This window comes from Poecile atricapillus, chromosome 24, assembly GCF_030490865.1.
Source record: "Poecile atricapillus isolate bPoeAtr1 chromosome 24, bPoeAtr1.hap1, whole genome shotgun sequence".
In the NCBI taxonomy this organism is placed as follows: Eukaryota; Metazoa; Chordata; class Aves; order Passeriformes; family Paridae; genus Poecile; species Poecile atricapillus.
In genome coordinates this window covers 5664021-5690089 of record NC_081272.1, presented here as the reverse complement: position 1 = coordinate 5690089, position 26069 = coordinate 5664021, and the positions used below count along the sequence as shown (strand labels likewise).

General features: G+C 51.6%; 1 protein-coding gene across 13 annotated transcripts in view; it reads right to left on the bottom strand.

The window, feature by feature from the left end:
• The window catches only part of MACF1 (microtubule actin crosslinking factor 1), a 146191-nt gene that overhangs the window by 76701 nt on the left and 43421 nt on the right, over positions 1-26069 (bottom strand). For 8 of the 13 annotated variants that reach the window (XM_058856355.1, XM_058856362.1, XM_058856356.1 and 5 more), the window contains exons 16-39: positions 25796-25873; positions 25515-25676; positions 24584-24688; positions 23984-24079; positions 23549-23674; positions 19683-19835; positions 18182-18336; positions 17680-17806; positions 17100-17283; positions 14899-15068; positions 14047-14225; positions 13331-13469; positions 12784-12977; positions 12480-12642; positions 11927-12010; positions 11728-11835; positions 10945-11043; positions 10648-10800; positions 10461-10549; positions 9923-10058; positions 1972-7221; positions 1327-1476; positions 778-1032; positions 543-698 (exon numbers count right to left, since the gene is read on the bottom strand). In XM_058856355.1, the coding sequence (XP_058712338.1) occupies positions 543-698; positions 778-1032; positions 1327-1476; positions 1972-7221; positions 9923-10058; positions 10461-10549; positions 10648-10800; positions 10945-11043; positions 11728-11835; positions 11927-12010; positions 12480-12642; positions 12784-12977; positions 13331-13469; positions 14047-14225; positions 14899-15068; positions 17100-17283; positions 17680-17806; positions 18182-18336; positions 19683-19835; positions 23549-23674; positions 23984-24079; positions 24584-24688; positions 25515-25676; positions 25796-25873 (8511 nt within the window). Of the gene's footprint in view, positions 1-542; positions 699-777; positions 1033-1326; positions 1477-1971; positions 7222-9922; positions 10059-10460; positions 10550-10647; positions 10801-10944; positions 11044-11465; positions 11574-11727; positions 11836-11926; positions 12011-12479; positions 12643-12783; positions 12978-13330; positions 13470-14046; positions 14226-14898; positions 15069-17099; positions 17284-17679; positions 17807-18181; positions 18337-19682; positions 19836-23548; positions 23675-23983; positions 24080-24583; positions 24689-25514; positions 25677-25795; positions 25874-26069 lie in introns of those variants that run through there. The other 5 variants (XM_058856358.1, XM_058856365.1, XM_058856364.1 and 2 more) reach the window with 3 other exon arrangements.

The window sequence follows — 26069 nt, the reverse complement described above, 5'->3', positions numbered from 1 at the left end:
GATGCCAACTAAATTATTTTTCTTAGTGACCCAATGACCCAACACCTGTGCGCTCCATTGTGGCATTCTCTATCCAATCACCTACTACCACCCAAAAACCTCTGGAAGAAGAAGAAGATGAAGAAAGAAGGGCAAGACACAACACCCATAATCCTCCATCTTGTCTTCTGTTCTCTAAACTACTTTAAACTCCAAACTTCAACTTTTTCACCCAGTGACACAAGAAAACTTTCTAATTTACACACTTACATTCTTAGCTTTTCTATTTAAACTTAACAGCTGTTTTTCAGGATGTCATATGAAATTCAGAGCTTTCCTGGATGTCAGAGCCAGGTTTCAGAGAGAAGGGCAGGCTCTCTGTGCCTCTGACTCCAGCAGCTGTGTGTTATGGAAACAGGTGACTTTGGAGAACACCCAACACAGCAGCTCCTGCTGCAGCACGAGCTCAGGGCAAACCCCTGGTCGGGAAGCAGGATTAAAAAGCTTCTCCTCTGTGCAGAGAATTCCTCAGCCTGCAGGATTAGGGGCATTGCCATGGTTACCTTGTAGTGCTGCAGGCAGTGGCTCAAGCTGCTGGCATCATCGGTGTCAAGCTGCTGGAAATCGCTGTCACCCAGAGACTCCGCGGTGCCAGACACCCAGCCCAGCAGCTCCTGGAGCTTGTCCTGAAGAGACTCGTGATGGGCCAGGATTTTAGCCTTAAAACCAGAAATTCATCGTTTAAAGGAGGAATTTTAGGAAGTTTGTGGGGCAGCAGGGGGAATTTTCCAGCTCTACCTTCTCAGCTTCTGCTGCCCCACGAAGGTTTTGCAGCCGGGACTGCAGGACTTCGTTTGCAGAGCCCAGAGACTTCTGGAGGTTCTTGGCATCCTTCTCCAAAGCCTTCAGTAACTGCTCAGGGACTTCTTCAGGGGGGTTGGCCACAATCCTCTGCACAGCATCCAGCTCCTGATTCACTGGGAAGCTCAGCTCCTGCAGCTCAGCGCCCAGGGCCTGAGACAGAGACAGAGACAGCAGGCTGCCTTCACCTCCCTGCTGCCAAAACCCAGCAGGGATCTGAGTCTGGAAAGATTCATCACCACCCTGCAGCCCTGCTCAGCTGCCAGCACTCTCCTGCCTCTCTCCAGGCTGTAAAATTCATATCAGCCAAGCTCAGGCTGTTGTCTGGGCAGGGAGGAGAAGGTGGATGGATCGGAAGGAGGGATGAGTTTTGATATAAAAGCCTGTTAAACTTGAGACAAAGCTCCCAGAAGGGGTGCAAGGAAGCTGGGGAGAGGGGGGAAAGCTCTGTCTAACACCAGCCAAGCCTGGCCCAGCCTCACTCACCTCTGCTTGCTGCCTCAGGTCGTGCAGAGCTGCCAAATTCTGCTCTGCCGGCTGCACCCGTTTGATTCTCATCTCGATGTCTCGGAGCATGGAGAGATAAGACACCAGCCTCTGGTCGTGCTCCAGACACATCTTCTTGCTGAACTTGATCTGCAGAATCAGACAGGAAATCAAAGCTTCAAACTTAGGCAGAAAAGGAGACAAAGTGTTCTATAAAATTTCTTTTTTTTTTTCCTCAAAGGAGAAATTCGTTAATAACGTTCCCGCTCATGGACTTGCCACTTGCCAGCCTTATCTGCAAGATTTACTACAGGAAAAATAAAACACACGGTTCTTTTTCCAACATAAGCTTATAAATGGCAAGAGATCTCTTGGTGTTGCAGCAGAAGTGCCAAAAAAAAAGAGTTGTACTCGTTAGTCATTTAGCAGTAATGCTCCAGCAAAAGGAGCCACAACTGAGCCCTGAGAGTTTCCAGTTGTACATCACCGGCTCCTCTGCCAAATCCACTGCAGCTGATCCTGCAACATCCACTCCTCCTGCTTCACTGCCCTCTGTGACGAGGCTCTCAGACAGATTTAGCACCAAACATCCACAAATAGCTCAGAAAAAATTGCCAAAATAGCAAAAAAAAAATCTTCACTGACCTGGGCTGGTCTGGTGGACTCCCTGGAGGTTTCCAGCAGCTCGCCCTCCATGATCACAGGTAAGAGCAAACCCCGATCGCCCGGAGCCGGCTGCTTGCTCCTCTCCTGGGGGGTTTCTTCCTGGGATTTTGGGGGGCCAGGGGCTCCTCCTTGGTCTGCTCTGAGCTCAGCTGTGTGCTCGTGCTGTCTCTCCTCTCCCAGCTCCAGGATTGTGGAGGTTTCCTGAACTTCTGTGGGTTCCTCTCTGATAATTAAGTGATGGGGCGGCTCCCGTGGCACGGTGGCTGTGCTGGACACATCCCAGCTGGTTTCCAGCCTGGTGTCTTCCTGAGCCATCCTTTCCTCTCCACTCAGTCCCACCAAGGAACCCTGACCATCCTTGATCCCACCTTTCACCACCTCTCCAGCTTCCCCTTGCTGGGGGGGCACAGGGAACACCTGATCCTCTCCTGGGCTTTCTGGGTCTTTCCCAGGAATTGTTTTCTTTTCTTTCCCAGCCTTGGCTGTGTCTCGTGCCAAGCCAGCAGCGCTCTCGATGCTGGATTCATGTTTTGGCTCTGGCACCCTGGAGACAAAGTGCTCCTCCTCACCCTTTTTCCTTGGGATTTCATGGGAAACCAGAGAAGGAAGGAGCTGCTTTTCTGCAGAGGGTTTCTCTGGCTGAGCGCTGTCTCCTGGAATGCTGCCCTGCTTTGCTTTCTTTTTCTTGCTTTTCTGTTTCTGGCTAGGCTTCAGCACCATTTCAATTGTTTTTTCCTGATCGATGGGATCTTCTGTGTGAGAGGGTTCTCTTTTCCTGACAGCTTTTTTCCCTGCAGGCTCATCTCCTGCAGGCCCCACAGGAACCTCAGGGGGTTCCCCAGGCTCTGCAGGACCCATCCCTGGCCCCACACTGATGGATTCCCTCAGGGCTGCTGCTGTGTCCTGGACCACGCTGCTCACGCTCTCTCCTCGCCCAGAAGTCACCCCTGGACCTTCTCCACCTGCCACAACTTCCTCTGCACTCACAAACTCTCTCCTCCTCCTCCTCCTCTTCCTCCTCTCCTCACCATCCTCCTCCCTGTGAAGCACCTCCGTGCCCAAGAACAACTGCTCCTTCTCCAAGCCCTCTCTCTCGACTTTCCCTGTCCCTTCATCCACTTCTCCCCTCCATTCCTTCCCCTGGGCTGCTCTCACCTGGGATCTGCCTTTTGGGATCCCTTTTTCCACAGCCCCTGCCACCAGTGTCTCTTCAGGGAGAGACGCTGTCCCCAGCACTGAGGGGTGCTCTGGAGTCGCCTCAGCCTTTGCCTGGGGGTGATGAAGATGAGGATGTTCGTCCTGGGGACTGACCCCACCTCCTGAAGCTTCCTGGGGTTTGAATTTCCTCTCTGCCTGTGCTTTGGGGGATTTCTCAGCGGCAGCAGCCGCACTCTGATCAGGGCTCACAGCTTCAGGCTGAGCTTTGGGCTCAGCATCATCAGACCTGCCAGGGAGGATGACACCTTCCTCTTTTGGAGACAATCTCTCTATTTTTTCCTCTGAAAGCTGCATTTTTTCTACTTTGCCGACCTCAGAACCAACTCCCTCTCCACGCACATGCACATCCCGAAGACCAGCAGCTAATTTTTGGCTAATCAGCCCTTTCCCAACAGCTTCCTCCACTGTCAACCTTCTCCCACCGGGGGCATCAACAATCCCCCCGGCCCTGAGCTGGTTGGTGGCGATGACTTTGGCCATGGCCTCATCCAGCACCCCTCGTTCCAGGGCTGCCCTCAGGGACAGCCTCTCGCTGACAGTGCCCTCCACCAGCCCTCCAGTGTCTGCCTGTGCCTGCAGCAGCCTCAGGGTGGGCAGGGGGTCCACCCTCCCCATCCTCAGCGCCTCAGCACACGGCAGCTTGGCTCCTGTCACCTCATCCTTGATGGCCTGCAAGGGATGGACCTCCAGGTACCTCTGGCCGGACTCGATATCGATTTTGCACTTCTTCAGGAGATCTGAGTAGGGAATGATCAGGCAGGTCTCGGGATCTACAATCCCTTCTCTCATTTCTGAAGATGACAGGGCTTTCTCCACCACCTGCTGCGGCACCAAGCCTTCCTGCACCGCTTGACGCAGCGCCAGTCGCTGGCCAGAAGCTGGATCAAGGATGCTTCCGCTCTCAGCCTGGATCTCCTGCACTTTCCTCTGGAATTCTGGGCTAAGGAGCCCCAGTGACACTGCCTGGGGCAAGGGCAGCTTCTCCTTTGTAGCTGGATGGACAAAGTCCTGCAGGACCACACCTTCAGCCTTCCTGAGCTCCTCGCACAGCTCTGGATTGATCAAACCGTGTTCCATGGCGCTGTCCACCGAAAGCCTCATCCCAGACACGTGATGGATGATTCCTCCATCAGCAACCTGCTTGGTCAAGAGCTGAAAGGCTTCTTCCTTCTCGAGGAGCCCTTTCTCAACAGACTCTGCCACAGTCAAAGCCCGTTTGGTTTCAGGATCCACAATTCCACTGGTCTCAGCCTGTAAATTAACGAGCTTCTGCCTGGTCACCTCATCAGTGCCCTTGCCCTTGGAAGCCTTCTCCAGCCTGACCAGCTCTGTCTGACTCGTTGGCTCGATGAGGCCCAGATTTGAAGCCAGAGTCACCGACACTTTTTTGCCACGTTTCAAGTCCACAATCCCCCCAGTCACCACCTGCCCTTCCAAGATCCTCATGGCTGTCTCCTTGTCCAGCAGGCCAACAGCAGCAGCGTCCTTGATGGAGTAGACAAAGTTGTTGCCTGGGTCGAGGACGCCACTTATGGCTTTGTCAGACTCGAGGACCTTCTGGAGCAGCTTCTCATCCATCAGGCCTTCCTCAATCACGTCCTCGGTGGTCAAGGCTTCACACACCTGAGAGTCAAAGAAGCCACTGAACATCTTCATCCTCTCCATCAGCTTCACGGCCGCGTGGCCGGACACGGCTCCGGAGGCCACTGCCTCATCCAGCAGCAGCGTCCTGCCCGTCTGCTCGTGGATGATGCCACCGCTCTGCAGCTGCATCAGGAGCTTTTCCAAAGTGTCCTCTGCTTCCTGCTCCTCAGAGGCTGGCAGGGATGGCTCCTCAACGCCCTCATCTCCTAACACTTCTTCCCACTCTCCTTCTTCCGCTTCCAACGCGCTTCCCGTGTCCTCGCTTTGCCTCTCTGCCGCCGCTGCCTCTCTGCTTGTGGGGAGCACAAGCTCCTCTCCTCCCAGCACACCATTGCCCACTGTCTCCTCCTCCAGAAAACCAACCTCTCCAACATCTTCTGCCTCTCCTTCAGGTTCCCTCATGCCCTGAGACGTCTCTGATGTGATTTTCGCTCTGTCTCTACTTTCTGGAACACTCATTGCTATGCAGATTTCACTTTTCACAACCACTGCCCCACTTTCCAATGCCCTCTTCTGATATTCGGGACCTTCCACTCCATCTTCTGCAGGAGGCTTGGACTCTTCTTCTGCTTCAATCATCATTTCCTCTGTTTCTCTCATTAATCCACTATCAAGGTCACTGGGAGGTTCTGGCACCAATAATTTCACCTGATGTTTATCATCCTTGGTTGTAAAAGTGACCTGCTCTCTTCCAAATTCAGCATCAGTTTCGGTCCTGATGGTCTCCTGCTCCGAGGAAATCTGTTCCTGCTCTTCCATCCGCAGGAAATCCTCTGCACCCTCCAAGAGAAGACTTTCAGGTCCCATCACCACCTCCCCATTCTCCAAAGCAGTTCTGGCTGGTGGGATCTTCTCCCTTTCACCTTTTGAAGGAGCAAATTGAAGCTCAAGCCGCTGCAAAGCCAAACCATTGCAAGGTTCGCTCTCAAGAGCTGCTTCTGCCTCTGTCTCCTCAAAACCTTCCAACACCTGTGCACAGGATCCGTTTTCTTGCCTTTGGGTGAGAGCTTTGGTGATTTTGTTCAGCTCTGCATCCACTGAGAGCACCTTCTGGCCGTTGTGGATGTTGATGTAGCTATGGGTCATCAAGTGGAACGCCAGCCTTTCATCATCACCCCTCAGCAGAGGCTCCTCGTGACCTGTGGGGCTCCTTCCAGGGGAGCTCTGGCCATGCCTGCTCCTGCCTGGAGAGCCAGCGAGCTGCAGGCTGGCCAGGACATCAGGAATGGCTGTTGATTGCAGCTTCCTCACCACCTCTCCCTCCAGGACGCCCCGTTCCACTGCCTGCTCCCAGGACAGCACCTCTGCGCTCTCTGGTATGAAAACAGCCTGAAGGAGCCGCCTCTCGCTGAGGATCTCCTGGATCAGCTCTGTGGAGAGGAGGCCCTGCTCCAAAGCAGCTGCAGCAGGGATGACCTCCCCTGTCTCTGGCCACAGCAGCCCCGTGAAGGACTGCAGGGATTCCAGGAGCAGCAGTGCCATCCTCGGAGCTACCAACCCCTTCCTCAGGGCTTCATCCACGCCCAGCCTCTCTCCCGTGGTGGCATCGAGGATCCCGCCCGTCTGGAGCTGCCGGAGCAGAAGCGTGCAGGCCAAATCCTGGTCAACCAGACCGTGCCTGACAGCCTGGTCCACCCTCAGCCTGTGTCCTGTGCTGGGGTCAACGATGCCACCAGCAAAGAGCTGGGCTTCCAGCAGCCTGGTGGCCACCTGCCTGTCTATCAGCCCCTCCTGGACTGCGTGGAAGATGCTGATCTCCCTGCCTGACCTCAAGCTCACCGTCCCTCCCGCCAGCTGCGTGAGCGGGAGCAGCCTCAGCCCCTGGTGGAGGATGCACCGCTCCAGGAGCTGGGGCAGACTGATTTCCTCAGCAGTGTTGGGGTCAATCAAATCCTTGCCAGCTTCCAGGTGAGCCAGGAGCCTGGAGTGGAGCTGGGGGGGAAGGAGCCTTTCTTGCACCGCTGTCTCCACGCTGATTCTGCCCTGCTGGAATTTCAAGCCCCCGCTGAGGAGCTCAGCCTCGAGAATCTTTAGCCCAACGCTCTCACTGATCCTCCCCTCTTCTATGGCAGCGACGACGGGGAGGAGCTGCCTCCCTTCACATCTGACTTCTTCCACCTGCTGGCAAGCATCCTTCAGTTCCTGCAGCACCTGGAATGCCCTGAGATCAATGATGTTTCTTGCCAGAGCGTTCTCCAAGGAGAGTTTCTCACCGGTTTCTGGGACAGCTAAGTCAGAGGTGATCACCTGGGCCTCCAAGAGGACCAGGCCCGTGTCCTGATCTATAAGACCCCTCTGCATGGCACCAAAGACAGGGAATATTTCTCCCGTGCCAAGATCGATCACTCCCGCCACAGCTTCGCTGCCCTGGAACAGAAAGAGAAGGAAAAATAATTAAATCAAAATCCAGCATTTCCAGCACTCATTGCACGAGTTTCAGGGAGGTCTCAGTTAAAAAAACAAAATAAAATAAAATAAAGGAACAAACTTAAAATCCCCAAACAGGCTAGAAAGTCCTAAAGTGTTTGAAATCTAATCCACCACCAGGGCAGCACCAAGATGCTTCCAACATCCACCACCAGTAATGCAGCAAAGCAGCAAGCACCAAAACTCAGAATCATTTCTAATGCTCCACGGAAAAGAGGGCAGGAGACCACCAAGCACAGCAAAACCCTTCAACAACTCCAGCTTTAAAGAGTAAAGACAACACAAATCTCACTGTGCACTTATGGGGAAGAAAACCCCTCAAAACCACTCGCTTTGGGGTAAAAAAAAAACCTCTCCCAGCGCAGCCTCCATGCTGATTCCTGCCATGCTGAAAATCCTGCGCTTCCCAGGCAAATCCCAAGTTCCAGGGTGGATGGGGAACAGCACAGAGCCCCGTGGCATGGAGCAGCTCCCAGCCATGCATCAGGAGCAGGACATGAGCACGGCTCCTGCTCTGCCCACTCCAAGCTGCTCCTCACACAGGGGCAGGGGAGAAATGGAACAAGTTGGAGGTTCCAGCATGGGAGCAGTGACAGATCACACCACACCAACTACTGGGGTGGTTTTTGGAGGGGCTTTTCTTGCTGCTGTCCCCACGGGAGGGTGATAATTTAGGTGATAAAGAATATTTTTATTCAAAGGTTCTTCGGATGTTTGGGTTTTCTCTGGCACTGGTTGGGTACAGGGCTGGTCCAAGCACTCCAAGATTTTTGTGGGGATAGCAAGGAGGGAATCAGGAGCATGGAATGAATTCCTTTTGCATCCCAACACCCTGCTGTGGGGCAGGAGGAACCTTCAGGGACAACCTAAGCTCTCCACCACCATGGCCAGCCCCTGACGTGCATACTCAGAGACGAACAAGCCGTGGGAAGACAGAGAAGAGGGAAAGGAGGGAAACAAAAAGAGGAAGGTAAAAAAAGGAGATGGATGGGAGTGGAGGGGAGTAAAAGGCTTTTACTTACCAACTCGCAGGGTGTGCCTTGAGCAGTTAAAGACAGAGCCTTATGGAGCAGTTCAGCCGTATCACACACAGTGTAAAGCTTGGGGTTAGCGTCCAGCATGCGACTGTTTTGTTTTGCAAAAAAGAACCCCACACACAGGTCCGTCCTCTTTCCCTTTTGTGTGTTTTGTTTGTTTAAATCCCAGGGGGGGTTAGTTAAACTTGTAAGCAAGGATGTCAGTTAATCTCAAAAACAGTTGACATGAAACACAAACCGTACAGGGACACATCATGCTCAATTTAGCGCCTTCTGCTTTGCATTTTTTTTGGTTTTCTTTTTTGGTCTTTTGTAACTCTTTTCTGACACTTGGATGTTTCCAGCAAGCAAATGTTAAAGAGTTCTTCATGCTCCCTCTACAGTGAAGCAACGGCTCCGCACCAGAGCCGCAGGGATGGTTTTGCAGACGGGGATTTAAGGTGAAGCCCCACTGCCATCTCTTGTTCTACTGCCTGGGCTTCATCGAGTGTGTGAGTGAAAACTGTTCCAGCCCCAAAGCAGCCTCGTGCCTGACAAGCCCTGGAGAAATCTAAAATAGTTTTCCTAACCAAAAGGGAGGAAAAGGGAATGGAAAAAAAGCATCCATTTCACAGGGAGGCTGCACCAAATCTGCGATGGCTTAACAAAGTGACTTGTTCATCTTTCTGCTGCCAGCACAAGGGCTAAAGGGCTGGCACTAAAACTCATCATTTCCTGCTCTGAAACACCTGGAATGTGCTGTAAAGTCCAGTTTGGAGCACAACACTACATATTCAAGTGAAAACTGGACAGGCAGGTCTCAAACAAAGCAGCTCTGCCACCTTCTCCCCATGAGCAGCTTGAACAGGGCTTCACTCACAGACCCAAGAGCCAAAACCTGCGTCTCACAGCCAGATGTGAGCGGGCTGTTGCTTCAGGGTACAGGGAGCCAGCAAGCAAACACACAAAAATATCCATTGACACATGAATATACACTGAGAGAACACGCACACGTAAATCTGTGAATGACAGCTCGTAACAGAGGCAATAAGGATGCACTTCCAGCCCTCCCTACAAGGATGGGGGCTGGTGGAAATGAGCAGGGAACACGTCCTGAAGGTCTCCCAGGTCAGCTGAGGGACAGCTGGACAATGCAGTTGGCCTTCCACAAGGAAGAGGCACTTGGGTTCAGCCACCGCTGAGTAAAACCTGTGGCCAGACCCTGAGATCCCAGAGGCCACCTGAGTGCCACCTGAGTGCCACCTGAGTGCCACCTGAGTGCCCCTGCCTGTGGGACTGAGCCCTCAGAGGACACAGATTTCCTCCAGGGAACCATTTCCAGGGCAGAATTCCATCTGCCACCACACACCAACGAGCCAACCCTCGCCCAGAGGGCAGAGCCCTGGTGGAAACCAAAGGACAGCTCTCCCATGGAGCTGGAAGGCAGCAGGAAAACAGCTCCTGCTGGGCCTCCAGGCACCTCCAGATGCTTTGGGTGACCATGGGTAGAAGGGAGGGCAACCACGTGCAGGTGAGAGGCTGTGAGTGGCCAGTGGCCAGGAGACACACAATAAAATGAAAGCTTTTCCATGCTCTGAGGAGTGGATGTGAGGAGGGAGCAGTACCTTGTGCTCTGTCTCCTGAGCCAGCTGGCTCTGCAGCTGCTGGAGCTGCTCCGTGGAGCTGCTGCAGAGATCCTGGTAGGTTTCCTTCAGAGCACCAATCTGAGTGGAAATCTGGTCCTTTTCTGCTTGGGAAAGCCTGCAAAGGGAAGGGGAAATATCTCAGGGGACTGCCCAAACCAGCTCCACAGAATTACCATGTCCTTCCAAGTGCAGGAGAAGCCCAAACCCACCACGAGTCCCTTCCTCTCCCTGCCCTACTCCCTGCCCAGCTCAGCTAAAAGCTGCCAGGAAAGCTGAGCTGCATTGCAACCATCAAATCCCCAAATTTATGGGGCTGCATCTCAGCTAAAGAGGATGAATATTGTCCCACAGCATAAATGGGTTGCACATTTCACAGATCTCATTGCAGACAATAAAGAAGATAAAACTGCTGTGTGCAATTCACTGTTTTTCATGAGTCAGGCACTGGATCTCATGGATCCACCAACTTTAAGGAATCTTATCTCCAAGCCCTGTTCTCTCCCTGGGTCACACTCACTTGTGGCTGTGTTTGGCCAGGAAGATTTGGGAAGTTTTGATGGCCTCAGAGACCTGCTCCTTCTTTGCAGTCAGCTCCTCATTCAGGGCCTGGAAAAAAGTACAAAAAAGAAAGAAAGGAGTTTAATACAGCTGTGAAAAAAAGAGCCAAGTTAAAACCTCAGGCTCTGGTGTCGCTCCTGCTTTACCTGCTGCTCCAAGATGGATTTCTCGATGTCCCCCAGCTCTCTGCTCCCAGCAGCAGCTGTCCTGCCCTGCACACTCTGCTTCAAGCCCAGGGCCCAGCCCAGGAGCTCCTTCACCTTGTCCACGTGCTCCTGCTTTTCCTCCTCCACCACTTTCTGCAAACAGAGGAGGGAGACAACCACGTCAAAACGGATCTCCAAAGCGGGAGCGAGGCCCAGGACGTGCCCTCAGCACGGAGCAGCGTCCCTGGGGACGGAGGGAAGGTGGGGACAGAGCCCAGGTGAGCCCCACGCCCTCACCTCCTCCTCCTCCAGCCGCCGCAGCGCGTCGCTGATGTACTTCACGTGCTGGGTGGTCAGAGTCACCAGGGCTGTGTAACGAGTCCTCAAATCCATGAACTGCAGAGGGACAGAGGGGAAAACAGAGGGGAAAACAGAGGGGAAAACAGAGGGGAAAACAGAGGGGAAAACAGAGGGGAAAAAGGGGGTGCATCAGTGCTGCTGGCACATCTGGAACCTCACCCTGGACAGTGCATGACATGGATGCGGCACCTGTGGCTCAGGAAGCCCCTGGCAGCCCCGGGATGGCACCAATGGAATGCAGCAGGTCTGTTTGGGGAGGGTGGTGGCCACACAAGGCATGCTGCACGACACTGGAGCGAGGGCACACTCTGGACACTGGGGCGGGTGCTCAGCTCTTTACAGAGGGCTACCGGGGTCTTTAATATCCACACAGAGCAGACAGGAGCTCGGCTCCCTACAAAGGTTCTCATCCCAAAGATGCACACACAGCAACACTGCATGGTGCTCTGGTTATTTACCTCGCCAGGCTGAAGGGATGAGCCGACCCTGCTGGATTTGACCCAGGGGTTCCCAGGAGTCAAGGTATGGCATACCTGGTGCTTAGGGCACTAAGCCATCCTCTCTGGCTATTGGAAAAAACAGCGAGGGTGGAAACTTTATTTATACAAGAGAGTTCAGCAGAAATGGAGCTCATTTCACAGAGGCTGCTGGGTGGTTTTGTTGGGCATCGAAGAACCCCCTCCCAGAATTTCCCCCTGCTGAGCTTAGGTGGGTTCCTACCTCCTGGGTGATGGCATCCGAGGAGGAGAGCATCCGCCGGCGCTTCATGGGGGACTTCTGCTGCGACTCCACGAAGGCCCTGTAGGTCATCAGCTGCAGCTCATAGTCCTGCAAAGGTGGGGAGATGTGAGATCTGCAACCTCTGCCAGGGCTGCTCCTGCCCAGCCCACCCTACCCAGGCCAGGGGGGGAAACTGTACCTTGACGGCGGCCGAGTATTGCTGGGAGAATTTCTGACACTGGTCCAGCTTGGCTTGGTTTTTCTCAATTTCTGCAGCCAAAGCCTTCAAGGAAATTCAAAGCAAAAATGGTTGTCAGAATAGGTTGGCTGAGATGTTGCCCAGAGCAGCTGTGGATGCCCCAACCCTGGAAGTGTTCATGGCCAGGTTGGACAGGGCTTGGAGCAACCTGGTCTAGTGTAAAGTGTCCCTGCCCGTGGCAGGAGGATGGAAACATGATGATCCTGGAGATCCCTTCCAACCCAGCCTTTCTGGGATTCCATGACAGCAGCCACGGGGACATGAGCAGAATTCTGGTTCACATCCCTGCACTTTCGGGTAAAATCTTTGCACTCTCCAATTTTTCACGCAAGACCTGATCTGCACCTCGAGTCAAGCAGAGCTCCTCCACTTCCCAGACACCCAGCTCAGGCCTGCAGCCTCTCCCCTGCTGCTTTCCACATTTTCAAGCTCAGAGATGAAAAGAAGTGACAGGGTCATGGCAGCAACGAGACATCACGAGGTCCTGCCTCACCGTTTGCTGGCTGAGCTGCTCCGACAGCACCCGGCTGTCCTCAGCCTGACCAGGCTTCATCAGCTCCTGCTGGGCTGTGATCTCCTCAATCCACTGGATCAGGGCGCTGTGGCACTGCCGGTAATCACTCAGCACCTCCTGGATGCTCTCCAGCTCCGTGTGGCTGAGAGAAAACCACCACAGGTAAGAGGAGAGGGTGAAAAGCCAGCAGCAGGAACCCCAGGCAGGAAAGTTTCCCCACCAAGCCTGACCCAACAAGCTGAAGGGTGAGTAAATCTGGGAGGGGAGGCAGGAGGTCTCTCACCGGGTCTCAATCTGGGCGCAGACGCGCTGCCAGCGATCCCACAGCTGGCTGCTCCTCTCCTGGAAGCGCTCCAGGTCGATGCTGCGCTCCTGCCTCAGCTGGAACAGCTGCTCCCCCACCTCCTTGGCCTTCACCATCTCCTCCTCCAGCGTGGAGAACACCGAGCCCTTGTCCCTCACCTCCCCGAGCCACTGCTGCAAAAGGAGACAGCGCTGGCTCAGTGCCACCCAAAGCAGGAGGGACCGAGCCAGAGATGTCCTGAGTGTCACCCGGAGGTGACAAAGCTGCGAAGGGGTTAATGGGTTTATTTCCCACTCTCCTTAGGCTGCAAGGAATTGGGAGGTTATGGGAGGTGTAGAATGAAGGGGATTGGCTCAGGGCCTGTCCTACAGCAGCAGAGCACAAGCCACAGCACCTCTGCCACACTCACAAAGCAATCAGGGCTCTCACATCAGCAGCACAAAACCCTCTCAAAGGTGTCAAGGCAAGGAAAACGTCCCACAGTCCAAATCCAGCAGGAAGAAGGAAAGGATCCTGCTTGACAAACCTGCAGCACTGTCCTGTGAGCCTGAATGGCTGCCAGGTCAGCAGGAACAGCCTCCTCCTGACTCAGCTTCACCTCGTAGCCTTTGACCAGGGATTCTGCTCCTTGGGTGCTGCGGATAATGACATCAACCGTCTTCAACCTGGCAGGGCAAGCAGAGGAGGCACAATGACATCCCAGGGAGGCACAATGACATCCCAGGAGTGGCAGAGATCTGCACCACGCACTGCAGGGGGATGGATTCGCTCACATCCAGCACAAGGTGAGCTGGAGGGACTGAAAACGGCCTTTGGTGAACTGGGAACATATGGATGCTAAATCTGAACCAGAGTGCCTGTAGTTATTACAGGCCACATAGCTCTCAGTCCTGCCTGAGAGCTAGCCTGAGAAATTCATGGGAGGATTTAAAAACAATCCTCAAAGACAGAAAACAGCCCTTGCAGGTGTTGCTGTCTGTCTCTTGTTTTCTTTGCAGGAGGAAGTCAGGAGGTGGTGTGCACCACTGACCAATGATGGTGATGTAGTGGTTTACTAACCAATAAGAGTTTCCTGTCTGTATTTTCCACGGATCAGTCTATAAAACAAGCCTGAAGTAATAAACCAGAGATATTCTCCTGACCGACTCCATAGAGAGTCTATGTTGCTCTCCCAGCCGTTCCTAATAGAGCGACAGGAACACTCAGAAGGGTATCTGGGGACAGAGGCACATCCCAACTCACTTTTCCAGGTAGATGGAAGACAGCCCATGCGTCTGCTCCATCTTGTTCACCACCAAGTCCAGCTCTGAGCGCAGCTGGGGCGTGCTGGGCCCCGCAGGAGCTTTGTCCAGGAAGCTGCAGCACCTCTCGGACACAACCCGGAGCTCTGCCTGCAGCTGCTGCAGATCCTCCTGCGTGCGCTGCAGGGAGAGGGAGACACCGTGAAAGCAGAGCCAAAAACAGGCAGGGAAAAGGCAGGATTGCCCTTGGAAAAGGCAGGATTGCCCTTGGCAAAGGCAGGATTGCCCTTGGAAAAGGCAGGATTGCCCTTGGCAAAGGGAGCTGGTAGGAAATGAAGCAGGCAGCCTGTGGATGCTAGCTCTGGAGCAGGCAGCACAGTGCCTGTGGAATTGCAGGCCACATAGCTTTCTCAAGTCCTGCCTGAGAAGCTGGCCTGGGAAATTCATGGGGAGGATTTAAAACAATCCTCAAAGACAGAAAACAGCCTGCAGGTGCTGTTTGTCTGTTCCTTGTTTTCTTTGCAGGAGAAAGTCAGGGGGTGGTGAGCCCCACTGACCAATGATGGTGATGTAGTAGTTTGCTAACCAATAAGAGTTTCCTTTCTGTACTTCCCACGTATCAGTCTATAAACCAGACCTGAAGTAATAAACTAGGAGAAATCCTCCTGATGGACTCCCTAGAGAGTCTGTGCCGCTCTTCTGGCCGTTCCTAACAGAGCGACAGCAGCCCACCCGCTGCCTTCTGCACACCGAGATTCCCCCAAACCCCACACCCAGGCTGAGCAGCTCCAGCTCTTTTTGGATCTGTGTCCATCTCAGCCCTCCCCTGCCCAGCTGGCAGCAGCAGCCTGACCTCCTGCTCTGCAGTGCGGATGGCGTTCTCCTGGATGCTGTCCCCGTCCGCTCGGCCGCTGCTCGGGCTCTGGACGCGGCTCAGCAGCCGCTGCTCGCACTCCTCCAGGCGCAGCCGGATGTTCTTCAGCTCCGACAGAAAGCTCCTGGCAACGCTCTCATCCTTGTCTTCTGCAAGGCACAGACACACAGGACAGCAGCTCAAGCACTGCTGGCCAATATCTGTCCCAAACAGGGCGTGCTGGAATCCCCGGGACCTCTGCTCAGATGGAGAATGCGTTAATTGGGGTTAATTAAATCATCTCCTTCTGGAAATGAGTCCAGCCACAGGGAACCTCTCTGCAGCCCTCAGTCCTAGTGGGATTCATGGTGTCACATCACCACGTGTATTAAATTTGTGTTTACTTAAATTTGTATTTATTGAAATTTGTATTCATTAAAATTTGTATTTATTTAAATTTGAACTAATTTAAATTTGAATTCATTTAAATTTGAATTCATTTAAATTTGAATTCATTTAAATTTGAATTCATTTAAATTTGTATTTATTAAAATTTGTATTGACTAAAATTTGCATTGATTAAAATTTGTATTGATTAAAATTTGTGTTCATTTAAATTTATATTGATTAAAATTTATATTTATTAAAATTTGTGTTTATTTAAATTTGTGGTTATTAAAATTTGTATTTATTAGAATTTGTATTGATTAAAATTTGTATTTATTAAAATTTATATTTATTAAAAATTTGTATTGATTAAAATTTGTATTTACTAAAATTTGAATTTATTAAAATTTGAATTTATTAAAATTTGTATTATTAAAATTTCTATTTATTTAAAATTTCTATTTATTTAAAATTTCTATTTATTAAAATTTGTATTCATTTAAATTTGTATTTATTAAAATTTGTATTTATTAGAATTGGTATTTATCAAAATTTCTATTTATCAAAATTTCTATTTATCAAAATTTCTATTTATTAAAATTTCTATTTATTAAAATTTCTATTCATTAAAATTTGTATTCATTAAATTTTTTTATTTATTTTAAATTTGTATTTATTAAAATTTGTACTTATTAAAATTTGAATTTATTAAAATGTATTCAAGATTAAATGCAGGAAGGGCTCCTTGCTTGGAATGCATTCCTGCTGCCAGCACTGCAAAGGGGAAGAGGACTCAGCAGCTCAGCAGGAGCTGCAAAGCCAAGGCCTGTCTGCAGGAATAATGCTGGACAAAGGCCCAACATGGGGATGGATGGATGGATGATGGATGGATGGATGGATGGATGGATGATGGATGGACAGATGGATGGATGGATGATGGATGGATGGATGGATGGATGGATGATGGATGGATGGATGGATGGATGGATGATGGCTGGATGGATGATGGATGGGTGATGGATGGATGGATGATGGATGATGGATGATGGATGGATGGATGGATGATGGATGATGGATGATGGATGGATGATGGATGGATGATGGATGGATGGATGATGGATGGATGATGGATGGATGGATGGATGGATGGATGGATGATGGATGATGGATGATGGATGGATGATGGATGATGGATGATGGATGGATGATGGATGGATGATGGATGGATGGATGATGGATGGATGATGGATGGATGGATGGATGGATGGATGGATGATGGATGGATGGATGGATGATGGATGGATGGATGATGGATGATGGATGGATGGATGATGGATGATGGATGGATGGATGATGGATGGATGATGGATGGATGATGGATGATGGATGATGGATGATGGATGGATGGATGGATGGATGATGGATGGATGATGGATGGATGGATGGATGATGGATGGATGATGGATGGATGATGGATGGATGGATGGATGGATGGATGGATGGATGGATGATGGATGATGGATGGATGGATGGATGGATGATGGATGGATGGATGGATGATGGATGGATGGATGGATGGATGGATGGATGGATGATGGATGGATGGATGGATGGATGATGGATGGATGATGGATGGATGGATGGATGGATGGATGATGGATGGATGATGGATGGATGGATGGAGAAACAAGCCGAGCAGCTGCTCACACCATCAACCAGCTCAGGAAAAGAAGAACACGGAGCTGCCCCATAAAATCCTTTGTTTAGGAGCTCCCACAGCTCCTGGTTGAAGCATCCAGCCCTTTGAAGCTCACCGTTCTCCATGGACTCCAGCAGCTGCCGGATGCGTTCCTTGGAGGATTCCACCTCCTCCTCCAGGCGCAGCCGCTCCGACACCGAGAACAGCTCCGAGTCGCGGCTGTCCTGCAGGAAATCCTCGTAGTGCGCCTGGAGGCTCTTCAGGGCCTGCTGACACTCCCCTTCAGCCAAGGATCTGAGCTGGGAGTGGAAAAAGGGGCACATCCAAACATCAGGAACGACTCCCTGCGCACCAACCGAGCCGCCTTCATCGGCCCAAGGAGTATTCTCAGAGGGGGAAAGGTAAATCCTTGGAAACGCTCAATCCACAAACTCTCAGCAGCAGCAAACTCCTGATGCTCTTTTTATTGGGAAAAGCTGCAATCCCTTTGCACAGCACCCCTGAACTCAGGTTTTCCAGGTGTAAATTGTTCTTTTTTCCCCCCTCTGCTCCTGATAGCTGTAAACTGTGACCCTTTCCAAGGTGTGCACTGTCCCAGGTGTAAAGACCTCTTGGATTCCCCCTATCTTTGACCACACAGAGAAGCCTGGAGAGCAGCACAATCCCCAGAAGCAGGCAGGGAAGCTCCCCTGTACCTTTTCCATGCTGAAGCTCTGCACCAGGGCGATGTCCTTGCGCAGGTAGTTCCAGGAGATGAGGCTCTTTGTGTTCACGTGGAGCTGGTGCCAGAGAGCCATCACTTTCTGGTACAGCTGCTCCACCCTGCAAGGGGAAGGAGAGGATCCATGAGGCCCTGGATCCTGCCAGCAAACCCAGCCCTGACCCCGTTAATCCTCCAGCCACCAGTGGCAGACAGCAGCCAATAAATCCAGTGATCCCAGTCCGGCAGCACGCGGGGAGAGACGCATCTCCTGATGCCAGAGCTCCCTGGGGGGGTCCCTCCTCCTAAATTGTCATTTTTGTCTTCATTTTGCAAGCTCCTACAGTGGAGTTTGCAGCTGTAGGACCGTGAGGGATTCCTTTCCACACCACAAACCACTTTTGTGACCACTTTCGGAGTGACACCTCCACCCCCACTCTGTCCCCGTTCCCCTCCCATGCCACCATCCCACCTCTCTGGGACTGCCACCAAGTTACCTGCTGGCCATCTCGATGGCCTCTTTGTTGGGTGGGGGGATCAGGAAGCAGACAGAAGGCACCATGGCCTCATTCCCCGTGGGACTGATCACCTTCCACTTGGTCCTCTGGGAATTGTCCTCCAGGACACACTCGTCGTTCCTGCAGATGGTGATCTGCAACAGCAGCAGCCCGTCACAAACCAGCAGCAGGGCTGTGCACGCCTGTCCCCGCTGCCAGGCCCTCTCCTGGGGGTGAGCCAAGCTCCCAAAAATACACAGATGGATGTGTTTTAACCGAGAAATGGCCTGGAATGGTGCCAAGCAGTGCGGCACGCTCGTGCCGGGAGAGGAAGGGATGAGGAAGTGTTGGCTTCCACCCACGTGCTTGTTTGGCTGAGCCTGATGGAGCCTGTCCTCCCTTGGAAGGGGAAAGGACTTTATTCCTGCCCAGAATAAACCCAAGACACGGAAATCTGCTCCAGGAGAAACATCCCTGCTGTTTCCCTCCCCCTGTCTTCCCAGTGACAGATCCTACGGTGCTCATCCTAAACCACCACGGTGGTTTTCACTTCATTTCATTTCATTTCATTTCATTTCATTTCATTTCATTTCATTTCATTTCATTTCATTTCATTTCATTTCATTTTCATTTTCATCTCATCACTGTTGGAGTCTGGAATACAGAGTGTGTGTGCCCTTGTTTCTGATACTTAGTTATAAGATCTAGAAAAACACTGAATTTCATATAACATGAAATTCATGAGCATGTTTTCATGGTGATACATGAAAACAAATGTTGAAGTTAGATAGGAAAAGCTAAAAGTGTGAGTGTGTAGATTAGAAAGTTTTTTAAATCACTGGGTGAAAAAGTAGTTTAGAAAACAAGAGACAAGATGGAGGATTTTGTGTTGTCCCTTGTCCCTTCTTCTTTCTTCTTCATGTTCTTTTTCCAGAGGTTTTTGGGTAATAGTCAGTGATTGGACAGAGAATGCTGTAGTGCATCACAGAGGTGATGGGTCATTGGGTCATTAAGAAAAATAATATACATGTCTATTGTTAATTGGGTAAAAATAGGTACAAAGATAAAAGAACTGCGTATTTTGGGGCCATTTTGTGCATCAGACACGAAGTGAGCCACAAGGCCTTGTTTGTACCATCAGAAGAAAGAAATGTTCCAAATTGCAAAGATTAACCTTGTAACCAGCCTGGAGAGACCTGTCAAGTTTTGTGATCACCTGTTAATAAACACGAGAAACAAGATTCTAAGGAGCTCAGGAGTTTTCTTCCAATCATAAGAACTGAGATAAGCAGGGCTCCCCACCAGGGAGGATCCCAAAAGAATTGAGTCCAAAGGAGGCTGAGAAACCCAAGAATAAAAAGAAAACCACAGAAGACATGCAGCAGAAACAAAGAAACAGAAAAAAGGAAAACTTTTCTCTTTTTTTAGAGAAAAGTTACGATCACGGGGTCACTCCCCCTGCCTTGTTCCCTCTCCAGGTGCCACCCTGGTGAGTCCTCACCTCGATCTGCCGGTAGTCACAGACAGCCTTGATGGGGATGGTGCTCCTCAGGGCGTGCTCTGGGTTCCTGGGCCGCAGCTGCACGATGGATTTGGAGCGTCCCACCAGGCTGGCCACCGAGCTCTTGGACTGGATCAGCTGCTCCTTCTCGTCCTGAAAGGGGAAAGGAGGAAGGGTTGCTCGAGGGTGGTGAGGGGAGGTCTCTCCCGGCCCCACCCCAGTGCTGGACTGAGCAAACACTCCAGGAGGATCCTGCTGCCCTGGCAGGATGGGAAGAGGGGTCAGGAGATGGGAAGGGAGGGAGGACGGATGTCACTGCTACTCCCACTGCCCCTGCAAAGCCACATGCACGTCTCTGGCTCTCTGGCTGATAGGACAAGAAAATGTTTTCTTTCAAAAAAAAAAGAAAAAGAGAACACAACATCCACCAAAACAAAGTCCCAGGAGCTGTGAGGGGCCAGGAGCAGGACAATGTCCAGCCCAAAGCTGGGGAAGCTCAGCTGCCTGCAGGAAAGCCCAGGGAAGCATGCTCCCTTCTCCAAAGCAAAGGAGGAAAGGGTGTTTAAACCCATGGCTGGAATGGGAGATGATCAATTATGGGGGTAAAACATCTCAGGAGAAGGTGGGAGACGATGAATTATGGGGGTAAAACATCCCAGGAGAAGGTGGGAGACAATGGATTATGGGGGTAAAACATCCCAGGAGAAGGTGGGAATGATGAATTTTGGGGATAAAACATCCCAGGAGAAGGTGGGAATGATGAATTATGGGGGTAAAACATCTCAGGAGAAGGTGGGAATGATGAATTATGGGGGTAAAACATCCCAGGAGAAGGTGGGAGATGATGGATTATGGGGATAAATCATCCCAGGAGAAGGTGGGAATGATGAATTATGGGGGTAAAACATCCCAGGAGAAGGTGGGAATGATGAATTTTGGGGATAAAACATCCCAGGAGAAGGTGGGAATGATGAATTTTGGGGATAAAACATCCCAGGAGAAGGTGGGAATGATGAATTTTGGGGGTAAAACATCCCAGGAGAAGGTGGGAATGATGAATTTTGGGGATAAAACATCTCAGGAGAAGGTGGGGATGATGAATTTTGGGGATAAAACACCCCAGGAGAAGGTGGGAATGATGAATTATGGGGATAAAACATCCCAGGAGAAGATGGGAATGATGAATTTTGGGGATAAAACACCCCAGGACAAGGTGGGAATGATGAATTTTGGGGATAAATCGTCCCAGGAGAAGGTGGGAATGATGAATTATGGGGGTAAAACATCCCAGGAGAAGGTGGGAATGATGAATTTTGGGGATAAATCGTCCCAGGAGAAGGTGGGAATGATGAATTTTGGGGATAAAACATCCCAGGAGAAGGTGGGAATGATGAATTATGGGGGTAAAACATCCCAGGAGAAGGTGGGAGACAATGGATTATGGGGGTAAAACATCCCAGGAGAAGGTGGGAATGATGAATTTTGGGGATAAAACATCCCAGGAGAAGGTGGGAATGATGAATTATGGGGGTAAAACATCTCAGGAGAAGGTGGGAATGATGAATTATGGGGGTAAAACATCCCAGGAGAAGGTGGGAGATGATGGATTATGGGGATAAATCATCCCAGGAGAAGGTGGGAATGATGAATTATGGGGGTAAAACATCCCAGGAGAAGGTGGGAATGATGAATTTTGGGGATAAAACATCCCAGGAGAAGGTGGGAATGATGAATTTTGGGGATAAAACATCCCAGGAGAAGGTGGGAATGATGAATTTTGGGGGTAAAACATCCCAGGAGAAGGTGGGAATGATGAATTTTGGGGATAAAACATCTCAGGAGAAGGTGGGGATGATGAATTTTGGGGATAAAACACCCCAGGAGAAGGTGGGAATGATGAATTATGGGGATAAAACATCTCAGGAGAAGGTGGGGATGATGAATTTTGGGGATAAAACATCCCAGGAGAAGGTGGGAATGATGAATTTTGGGGATAAATCGTCCCAGGAGAAGGTGGGAATGATGAATTTTGGGGATAAAACATCCCAGGAGAAGGTGGGAATGATGAATTATGGGGGTAAAACATCCCAGGAGATGGTGGGAATGGTGGATTATGGGGATAAAACACCCCAGGAGAAGGTGGGAATGATGAATTTTGGGGATAAATCATCCCAGGAGAAGGTGGGAATGATGAATTATGGGGATAAAACATCCCAGGAGAAGGTGGGAATGATGAATTATGGGGATAAAACATCTCAGGAGAAGGTGAGGATGATGAATTTTGGGGATAAAACATCCCAGGAGAAGGTGGGAATGATGAACTATGGGGGTAAAACATCCCAGGAGAAGGTGGGAATGATGAATTATGGGGGTAAAACATCCCAGGAGAAGGTGGGGATGATGAATTTTGGGGATAAAACATCCCAGGAGAAGGGGCTCGGGGTGCAGCCATCACACTGGCCTCTGGCTCTGGGGAGAAATCTGCCAGCTGGAGGTGACTGATTCCTACAAATCCCTGCTGGGTTTGGTGGTGGGACCAACCCAGGGGGGAAATGGTGGCAAAGCTCCCCTGGAACAGCCCCTGGCACTGGTGGAGATGTGTGGATCACAGCACTGGCAGTGATTAGTGACAGCTCAGCCCCTGCTGGCTGTGGCAAAGGTTTCAAAAAAAAGGATCCCAGAAAAGATTCTCCCTCATGCTCGGTACCCTGGGGTTGGTTAGTGTGCTACGACAGTGGAGGAGAATTTAATGGTTAAAAAAAAATTAAAAAAAAAATAAAAAAAGAAGAAAATAAAAGAAAAAGAAAAGAATAAATGATTAAATAAACTACCTGTGCCTGTCCCAGGGAGCATGATTGGAAGAAATACAGCTTTAACTCATTAGGTAAGAAAGAGAAATATAGCTGAGCTCAGGGCAATCCTGGCTTTGTGGCCACTCTCTGGCTGCCCACAACAGCCTCTCCCACCCCAGGTGGCACCTGCCAGACTCCTGGTGCTCCAGGGCTCCCAAACACAGCCCCCAGGAGCCAGGCTGGCTGCTCCACACCCTGGCAGCACCAGAGACAGGCCAGGACAACCCTGAGAGCCTGCCAGGGAGGATGGGGGAGCCCCCAGGAGAGAGGAGAGTGCTGCTGCACCCATCACCCCCAGCCAGGGCAGCCCAGTCACACCCTGGGGACACTGGGAGCAGTGTGTGGGACCTGCCTGTCACACTCAGTGTCACCTCCTGGCCCTGCCACAGCCCAAATCCTCCCCTGAGCCTGGTGTCAAACACCAGCTGATGCTTTGCTCCTCAGGGGTTGTTTTTAGGTTGGTTTTTTTTCAGGCCAAACCAGGCAAGAAGGTGACAGAAGTGCCACGGCCCGGGCTCTGCTCTGCTCAGCTAAGCCAGGCCACGTGTTCAGAGATCAGCCCCTGGCACAGCCAGGCTGCCCTGGCTCTCCCCTCATCCAGCAGGATGGATTAACACGGGATTTGGGCTGGATAAAGAGCAGGCACATCTCCACCAGCTCCAAAACGGAACCAGGAGCATCCTACGGGCCCTTTGTCAGCAGGGCTGGAGCAGGATGGGCACGGCTGGGGCAGAAGCAGCTCACACATCAGGCTGTGACCTTGCACAGGCTGCCTGCTCCTCACCCTGAGGACACAGAGAGCTGCCTCTAAATGACAGTGAGCAGCTCCAGCTGTGCCACACAGCTGGGGCCAGCACAGCCTGCAGCTCATTCAGCAGCTCCAAATCACTGCCGAGCAAACCACATCCCACCAAAGTGTGAGGATGAAGAGCTCAGCTCTCCCTGGGGAAGCAAGAGGAGCCCCAGGCAACGCTGCTGGAGCAGAGCAGGGTGGTGGGATGTCAGAGAACCCACCATGGAGTCCTGCAGGAGGTCCTCTAGCCGCGTCAGGCTCGTGTTGTGGTCGCAGGAATATTTCCTTTTGATGGAGTCCTGCAGGTTCCGCAGGTACGTCTCTGACTCCCGCGCGTCGCTGAAGAACTGCCAAGGCAAAGGGGCTCACAGGAACCTGGACAAGCCCCCTGAGGAGCCTGAAGGCAGGCAAGGAGCACCCCAAAGGCTCAGCCAGCAGCTCCTGGCACTGCTCTGGCTTTGGAGCTGCAAGGGCAGGATCATCCCACGTGGATGAGCAAAAGAAGCCGATCCCTTTTTCCCCCAGGGAGCAGCCAACAGATACCCCAGAGAAAGCCCAAATCCCCCCTTCCCTCTCCCCCAAGGAGAACAGCAGCACAGTGAGCTCATGGGAGTGGGATTCAGTGCATGGCACCAGGGGAATTTGGTCCCAAATACCTGGAAATAGGCAGCATTCTCCTTCACGTGCTGCTCCACGCACAGGCAGAGCTGCTTGATCCACTGCCACTGGCTGTGCACAGCAGCGCTGTAGGCCTGTGGAAAACACGGAAAAAGGCGCTGGAAAAAGGGCATTCAGAGCCAGGAGGGACACAGGAGCTGGAGGGAGGGACAGAAATGACCAAAATCTGGCTGCAGCCAGGAGGGTTTGGGCACAGGAGGTGACAGACCCTTCCTCAGTGTCCCCATGTCTCTCACACAGCCACGATGCCAGAAGCAGGAGCAGGTTTGCTTTTACCCCATGGAAAATGTTCCCACAGCCCTTTGCTTCACCACCACAGTGTCCCTGGAAGCCTGGGTGACTCCAAGGCCACTCCCTGCATCACCTCACTGCAGGAAAGGTTCATGCTCTGTGTGTCTTAATTAGAGGTGGGGATTATTTGGGAACGGCCACTTCCCAAAATTAAAAAGCTCCACCGCTGCACTGATGTCCTGCCACCATAAAAACACTTCACCAGGCACTGTGGGGTGGGAAAGCAAGTCTCCCAGTTCCAGCTGAGGTGATTTGATCCTCAGGAACACCACAGCTCTGCCACTCACCTCCACGGTTTGCTTGGCAGGGTGGTTCTCCAGGGAGAGCAGCTCAGCCGTGTCCTGGAGGGAGCGGAAGATGTCCTGCTTCTCTTCCAGCTCTGCTGTCAGCTCCTGCAGGAGGGACACAAAGTCCAGATCTCAGCTCCAGGAGCTCACTCAGACCACGTGTCCAAGTGTGGAAGTTCTGTGGGAAGCACCAGCGGATCCCAGGGAATCCAGCAGGGCCCCCCAGCCCCGTTCCCAACAGGAATCTGCCTGCTGTGTGTCGCCCTGAAAACTCAGCTTCTGAGCTTGCTGACATGGTTTTCTAAAGACTTTCCCAGGACAGTAACTGTAAACATAGATATGTGGACATTCTTTCTGTTCCACATCTTGTGATGGGCATCTCTCATGGCCAGTGCAGTGAGAAAGTGTTATCCTGACCATCCCATCCCTGGCTGGGGTTAGAAGCCTATAAATCCTGGGAGGAAAAATAAACTTTCTCTTTCTTTCAGCACACCTTGAGCTGTGTCTGTGTGATCTATTCATCTTCAGCAGCAACATCTGTGTGCCAAACAGGCACTGGAAACCTGCCCAGGGACCTCTTCAGCTCCAGACAGTGTGATTGTGGAAAGATGGGAATTTGTTTATACTGCTTTAAAAAGGAATCAATTTTCCCCTTTGGCTCAGACTTACCCCCCTTGCCACCACTAGTTCAAGACGCCTTGAGCTCCAAAATAATGCTAAAAATACATCTTTTGATGCCTTTTTGATTGCAATTCAATTGAACACACACTTCCACTTCACTTTTTGCTCTGGGGAGAGCTTCCATCAGCTCTGTTCAGCAGCAGCAAGCTCAGTGAGCTGGCAGGGAGCATCCAGCCTCAGGAATTGGGCTCTGCTGGGAGCTGAGGGCTCCACCACAGATCAAAGCAGTGCCTGCCCTCCCAGCACTCACAGAGAAGTAATTCTTCTTGGCTGCAATGTTGGGGTTGTTGTCACTCCAGTCGTAGGCCAGTTCCTCCTCCTCCTTCTCATTCAGCCAGATCAGCTCAGCTGTGGCCCGGGACACGAATCCGTGCAAGCTCTGGAGGTGCCTCAGCCTGAAGCTCGAGGTTTCCTGGACACAAAGAATTATTTATTATTCTTCCTCCCTGCTCCGTATCTGATGGGTTTTCCCCCCTTTTCCCAGCCTTGGAGCAGGACTGGACCCCAGGGCAGTGCTGGGAGCTCACTCACCATCAGTTTGCAGTACTGGGTCTCCAGCTTGCCCAGCGTCTCCGTGTAGCTGGCGCGGAAATTCGGAGACATTTTACCCTGAAAGGTGAGAAATGCTCCTGTTACCCATCACAGGACAGCAGCACTCAGAACCCCACCCCCAAATATCTCTCCACAGCTCTGCCTGAGGAAGGGGAGGTGGGGAGGACAGCTCAGGGCAGCACTGCATCCACTCAGAAGCTCCGTCCTTAAAAATCACCTCTGTCCCAGGAATGTGACCCACAAGAGCTGATCC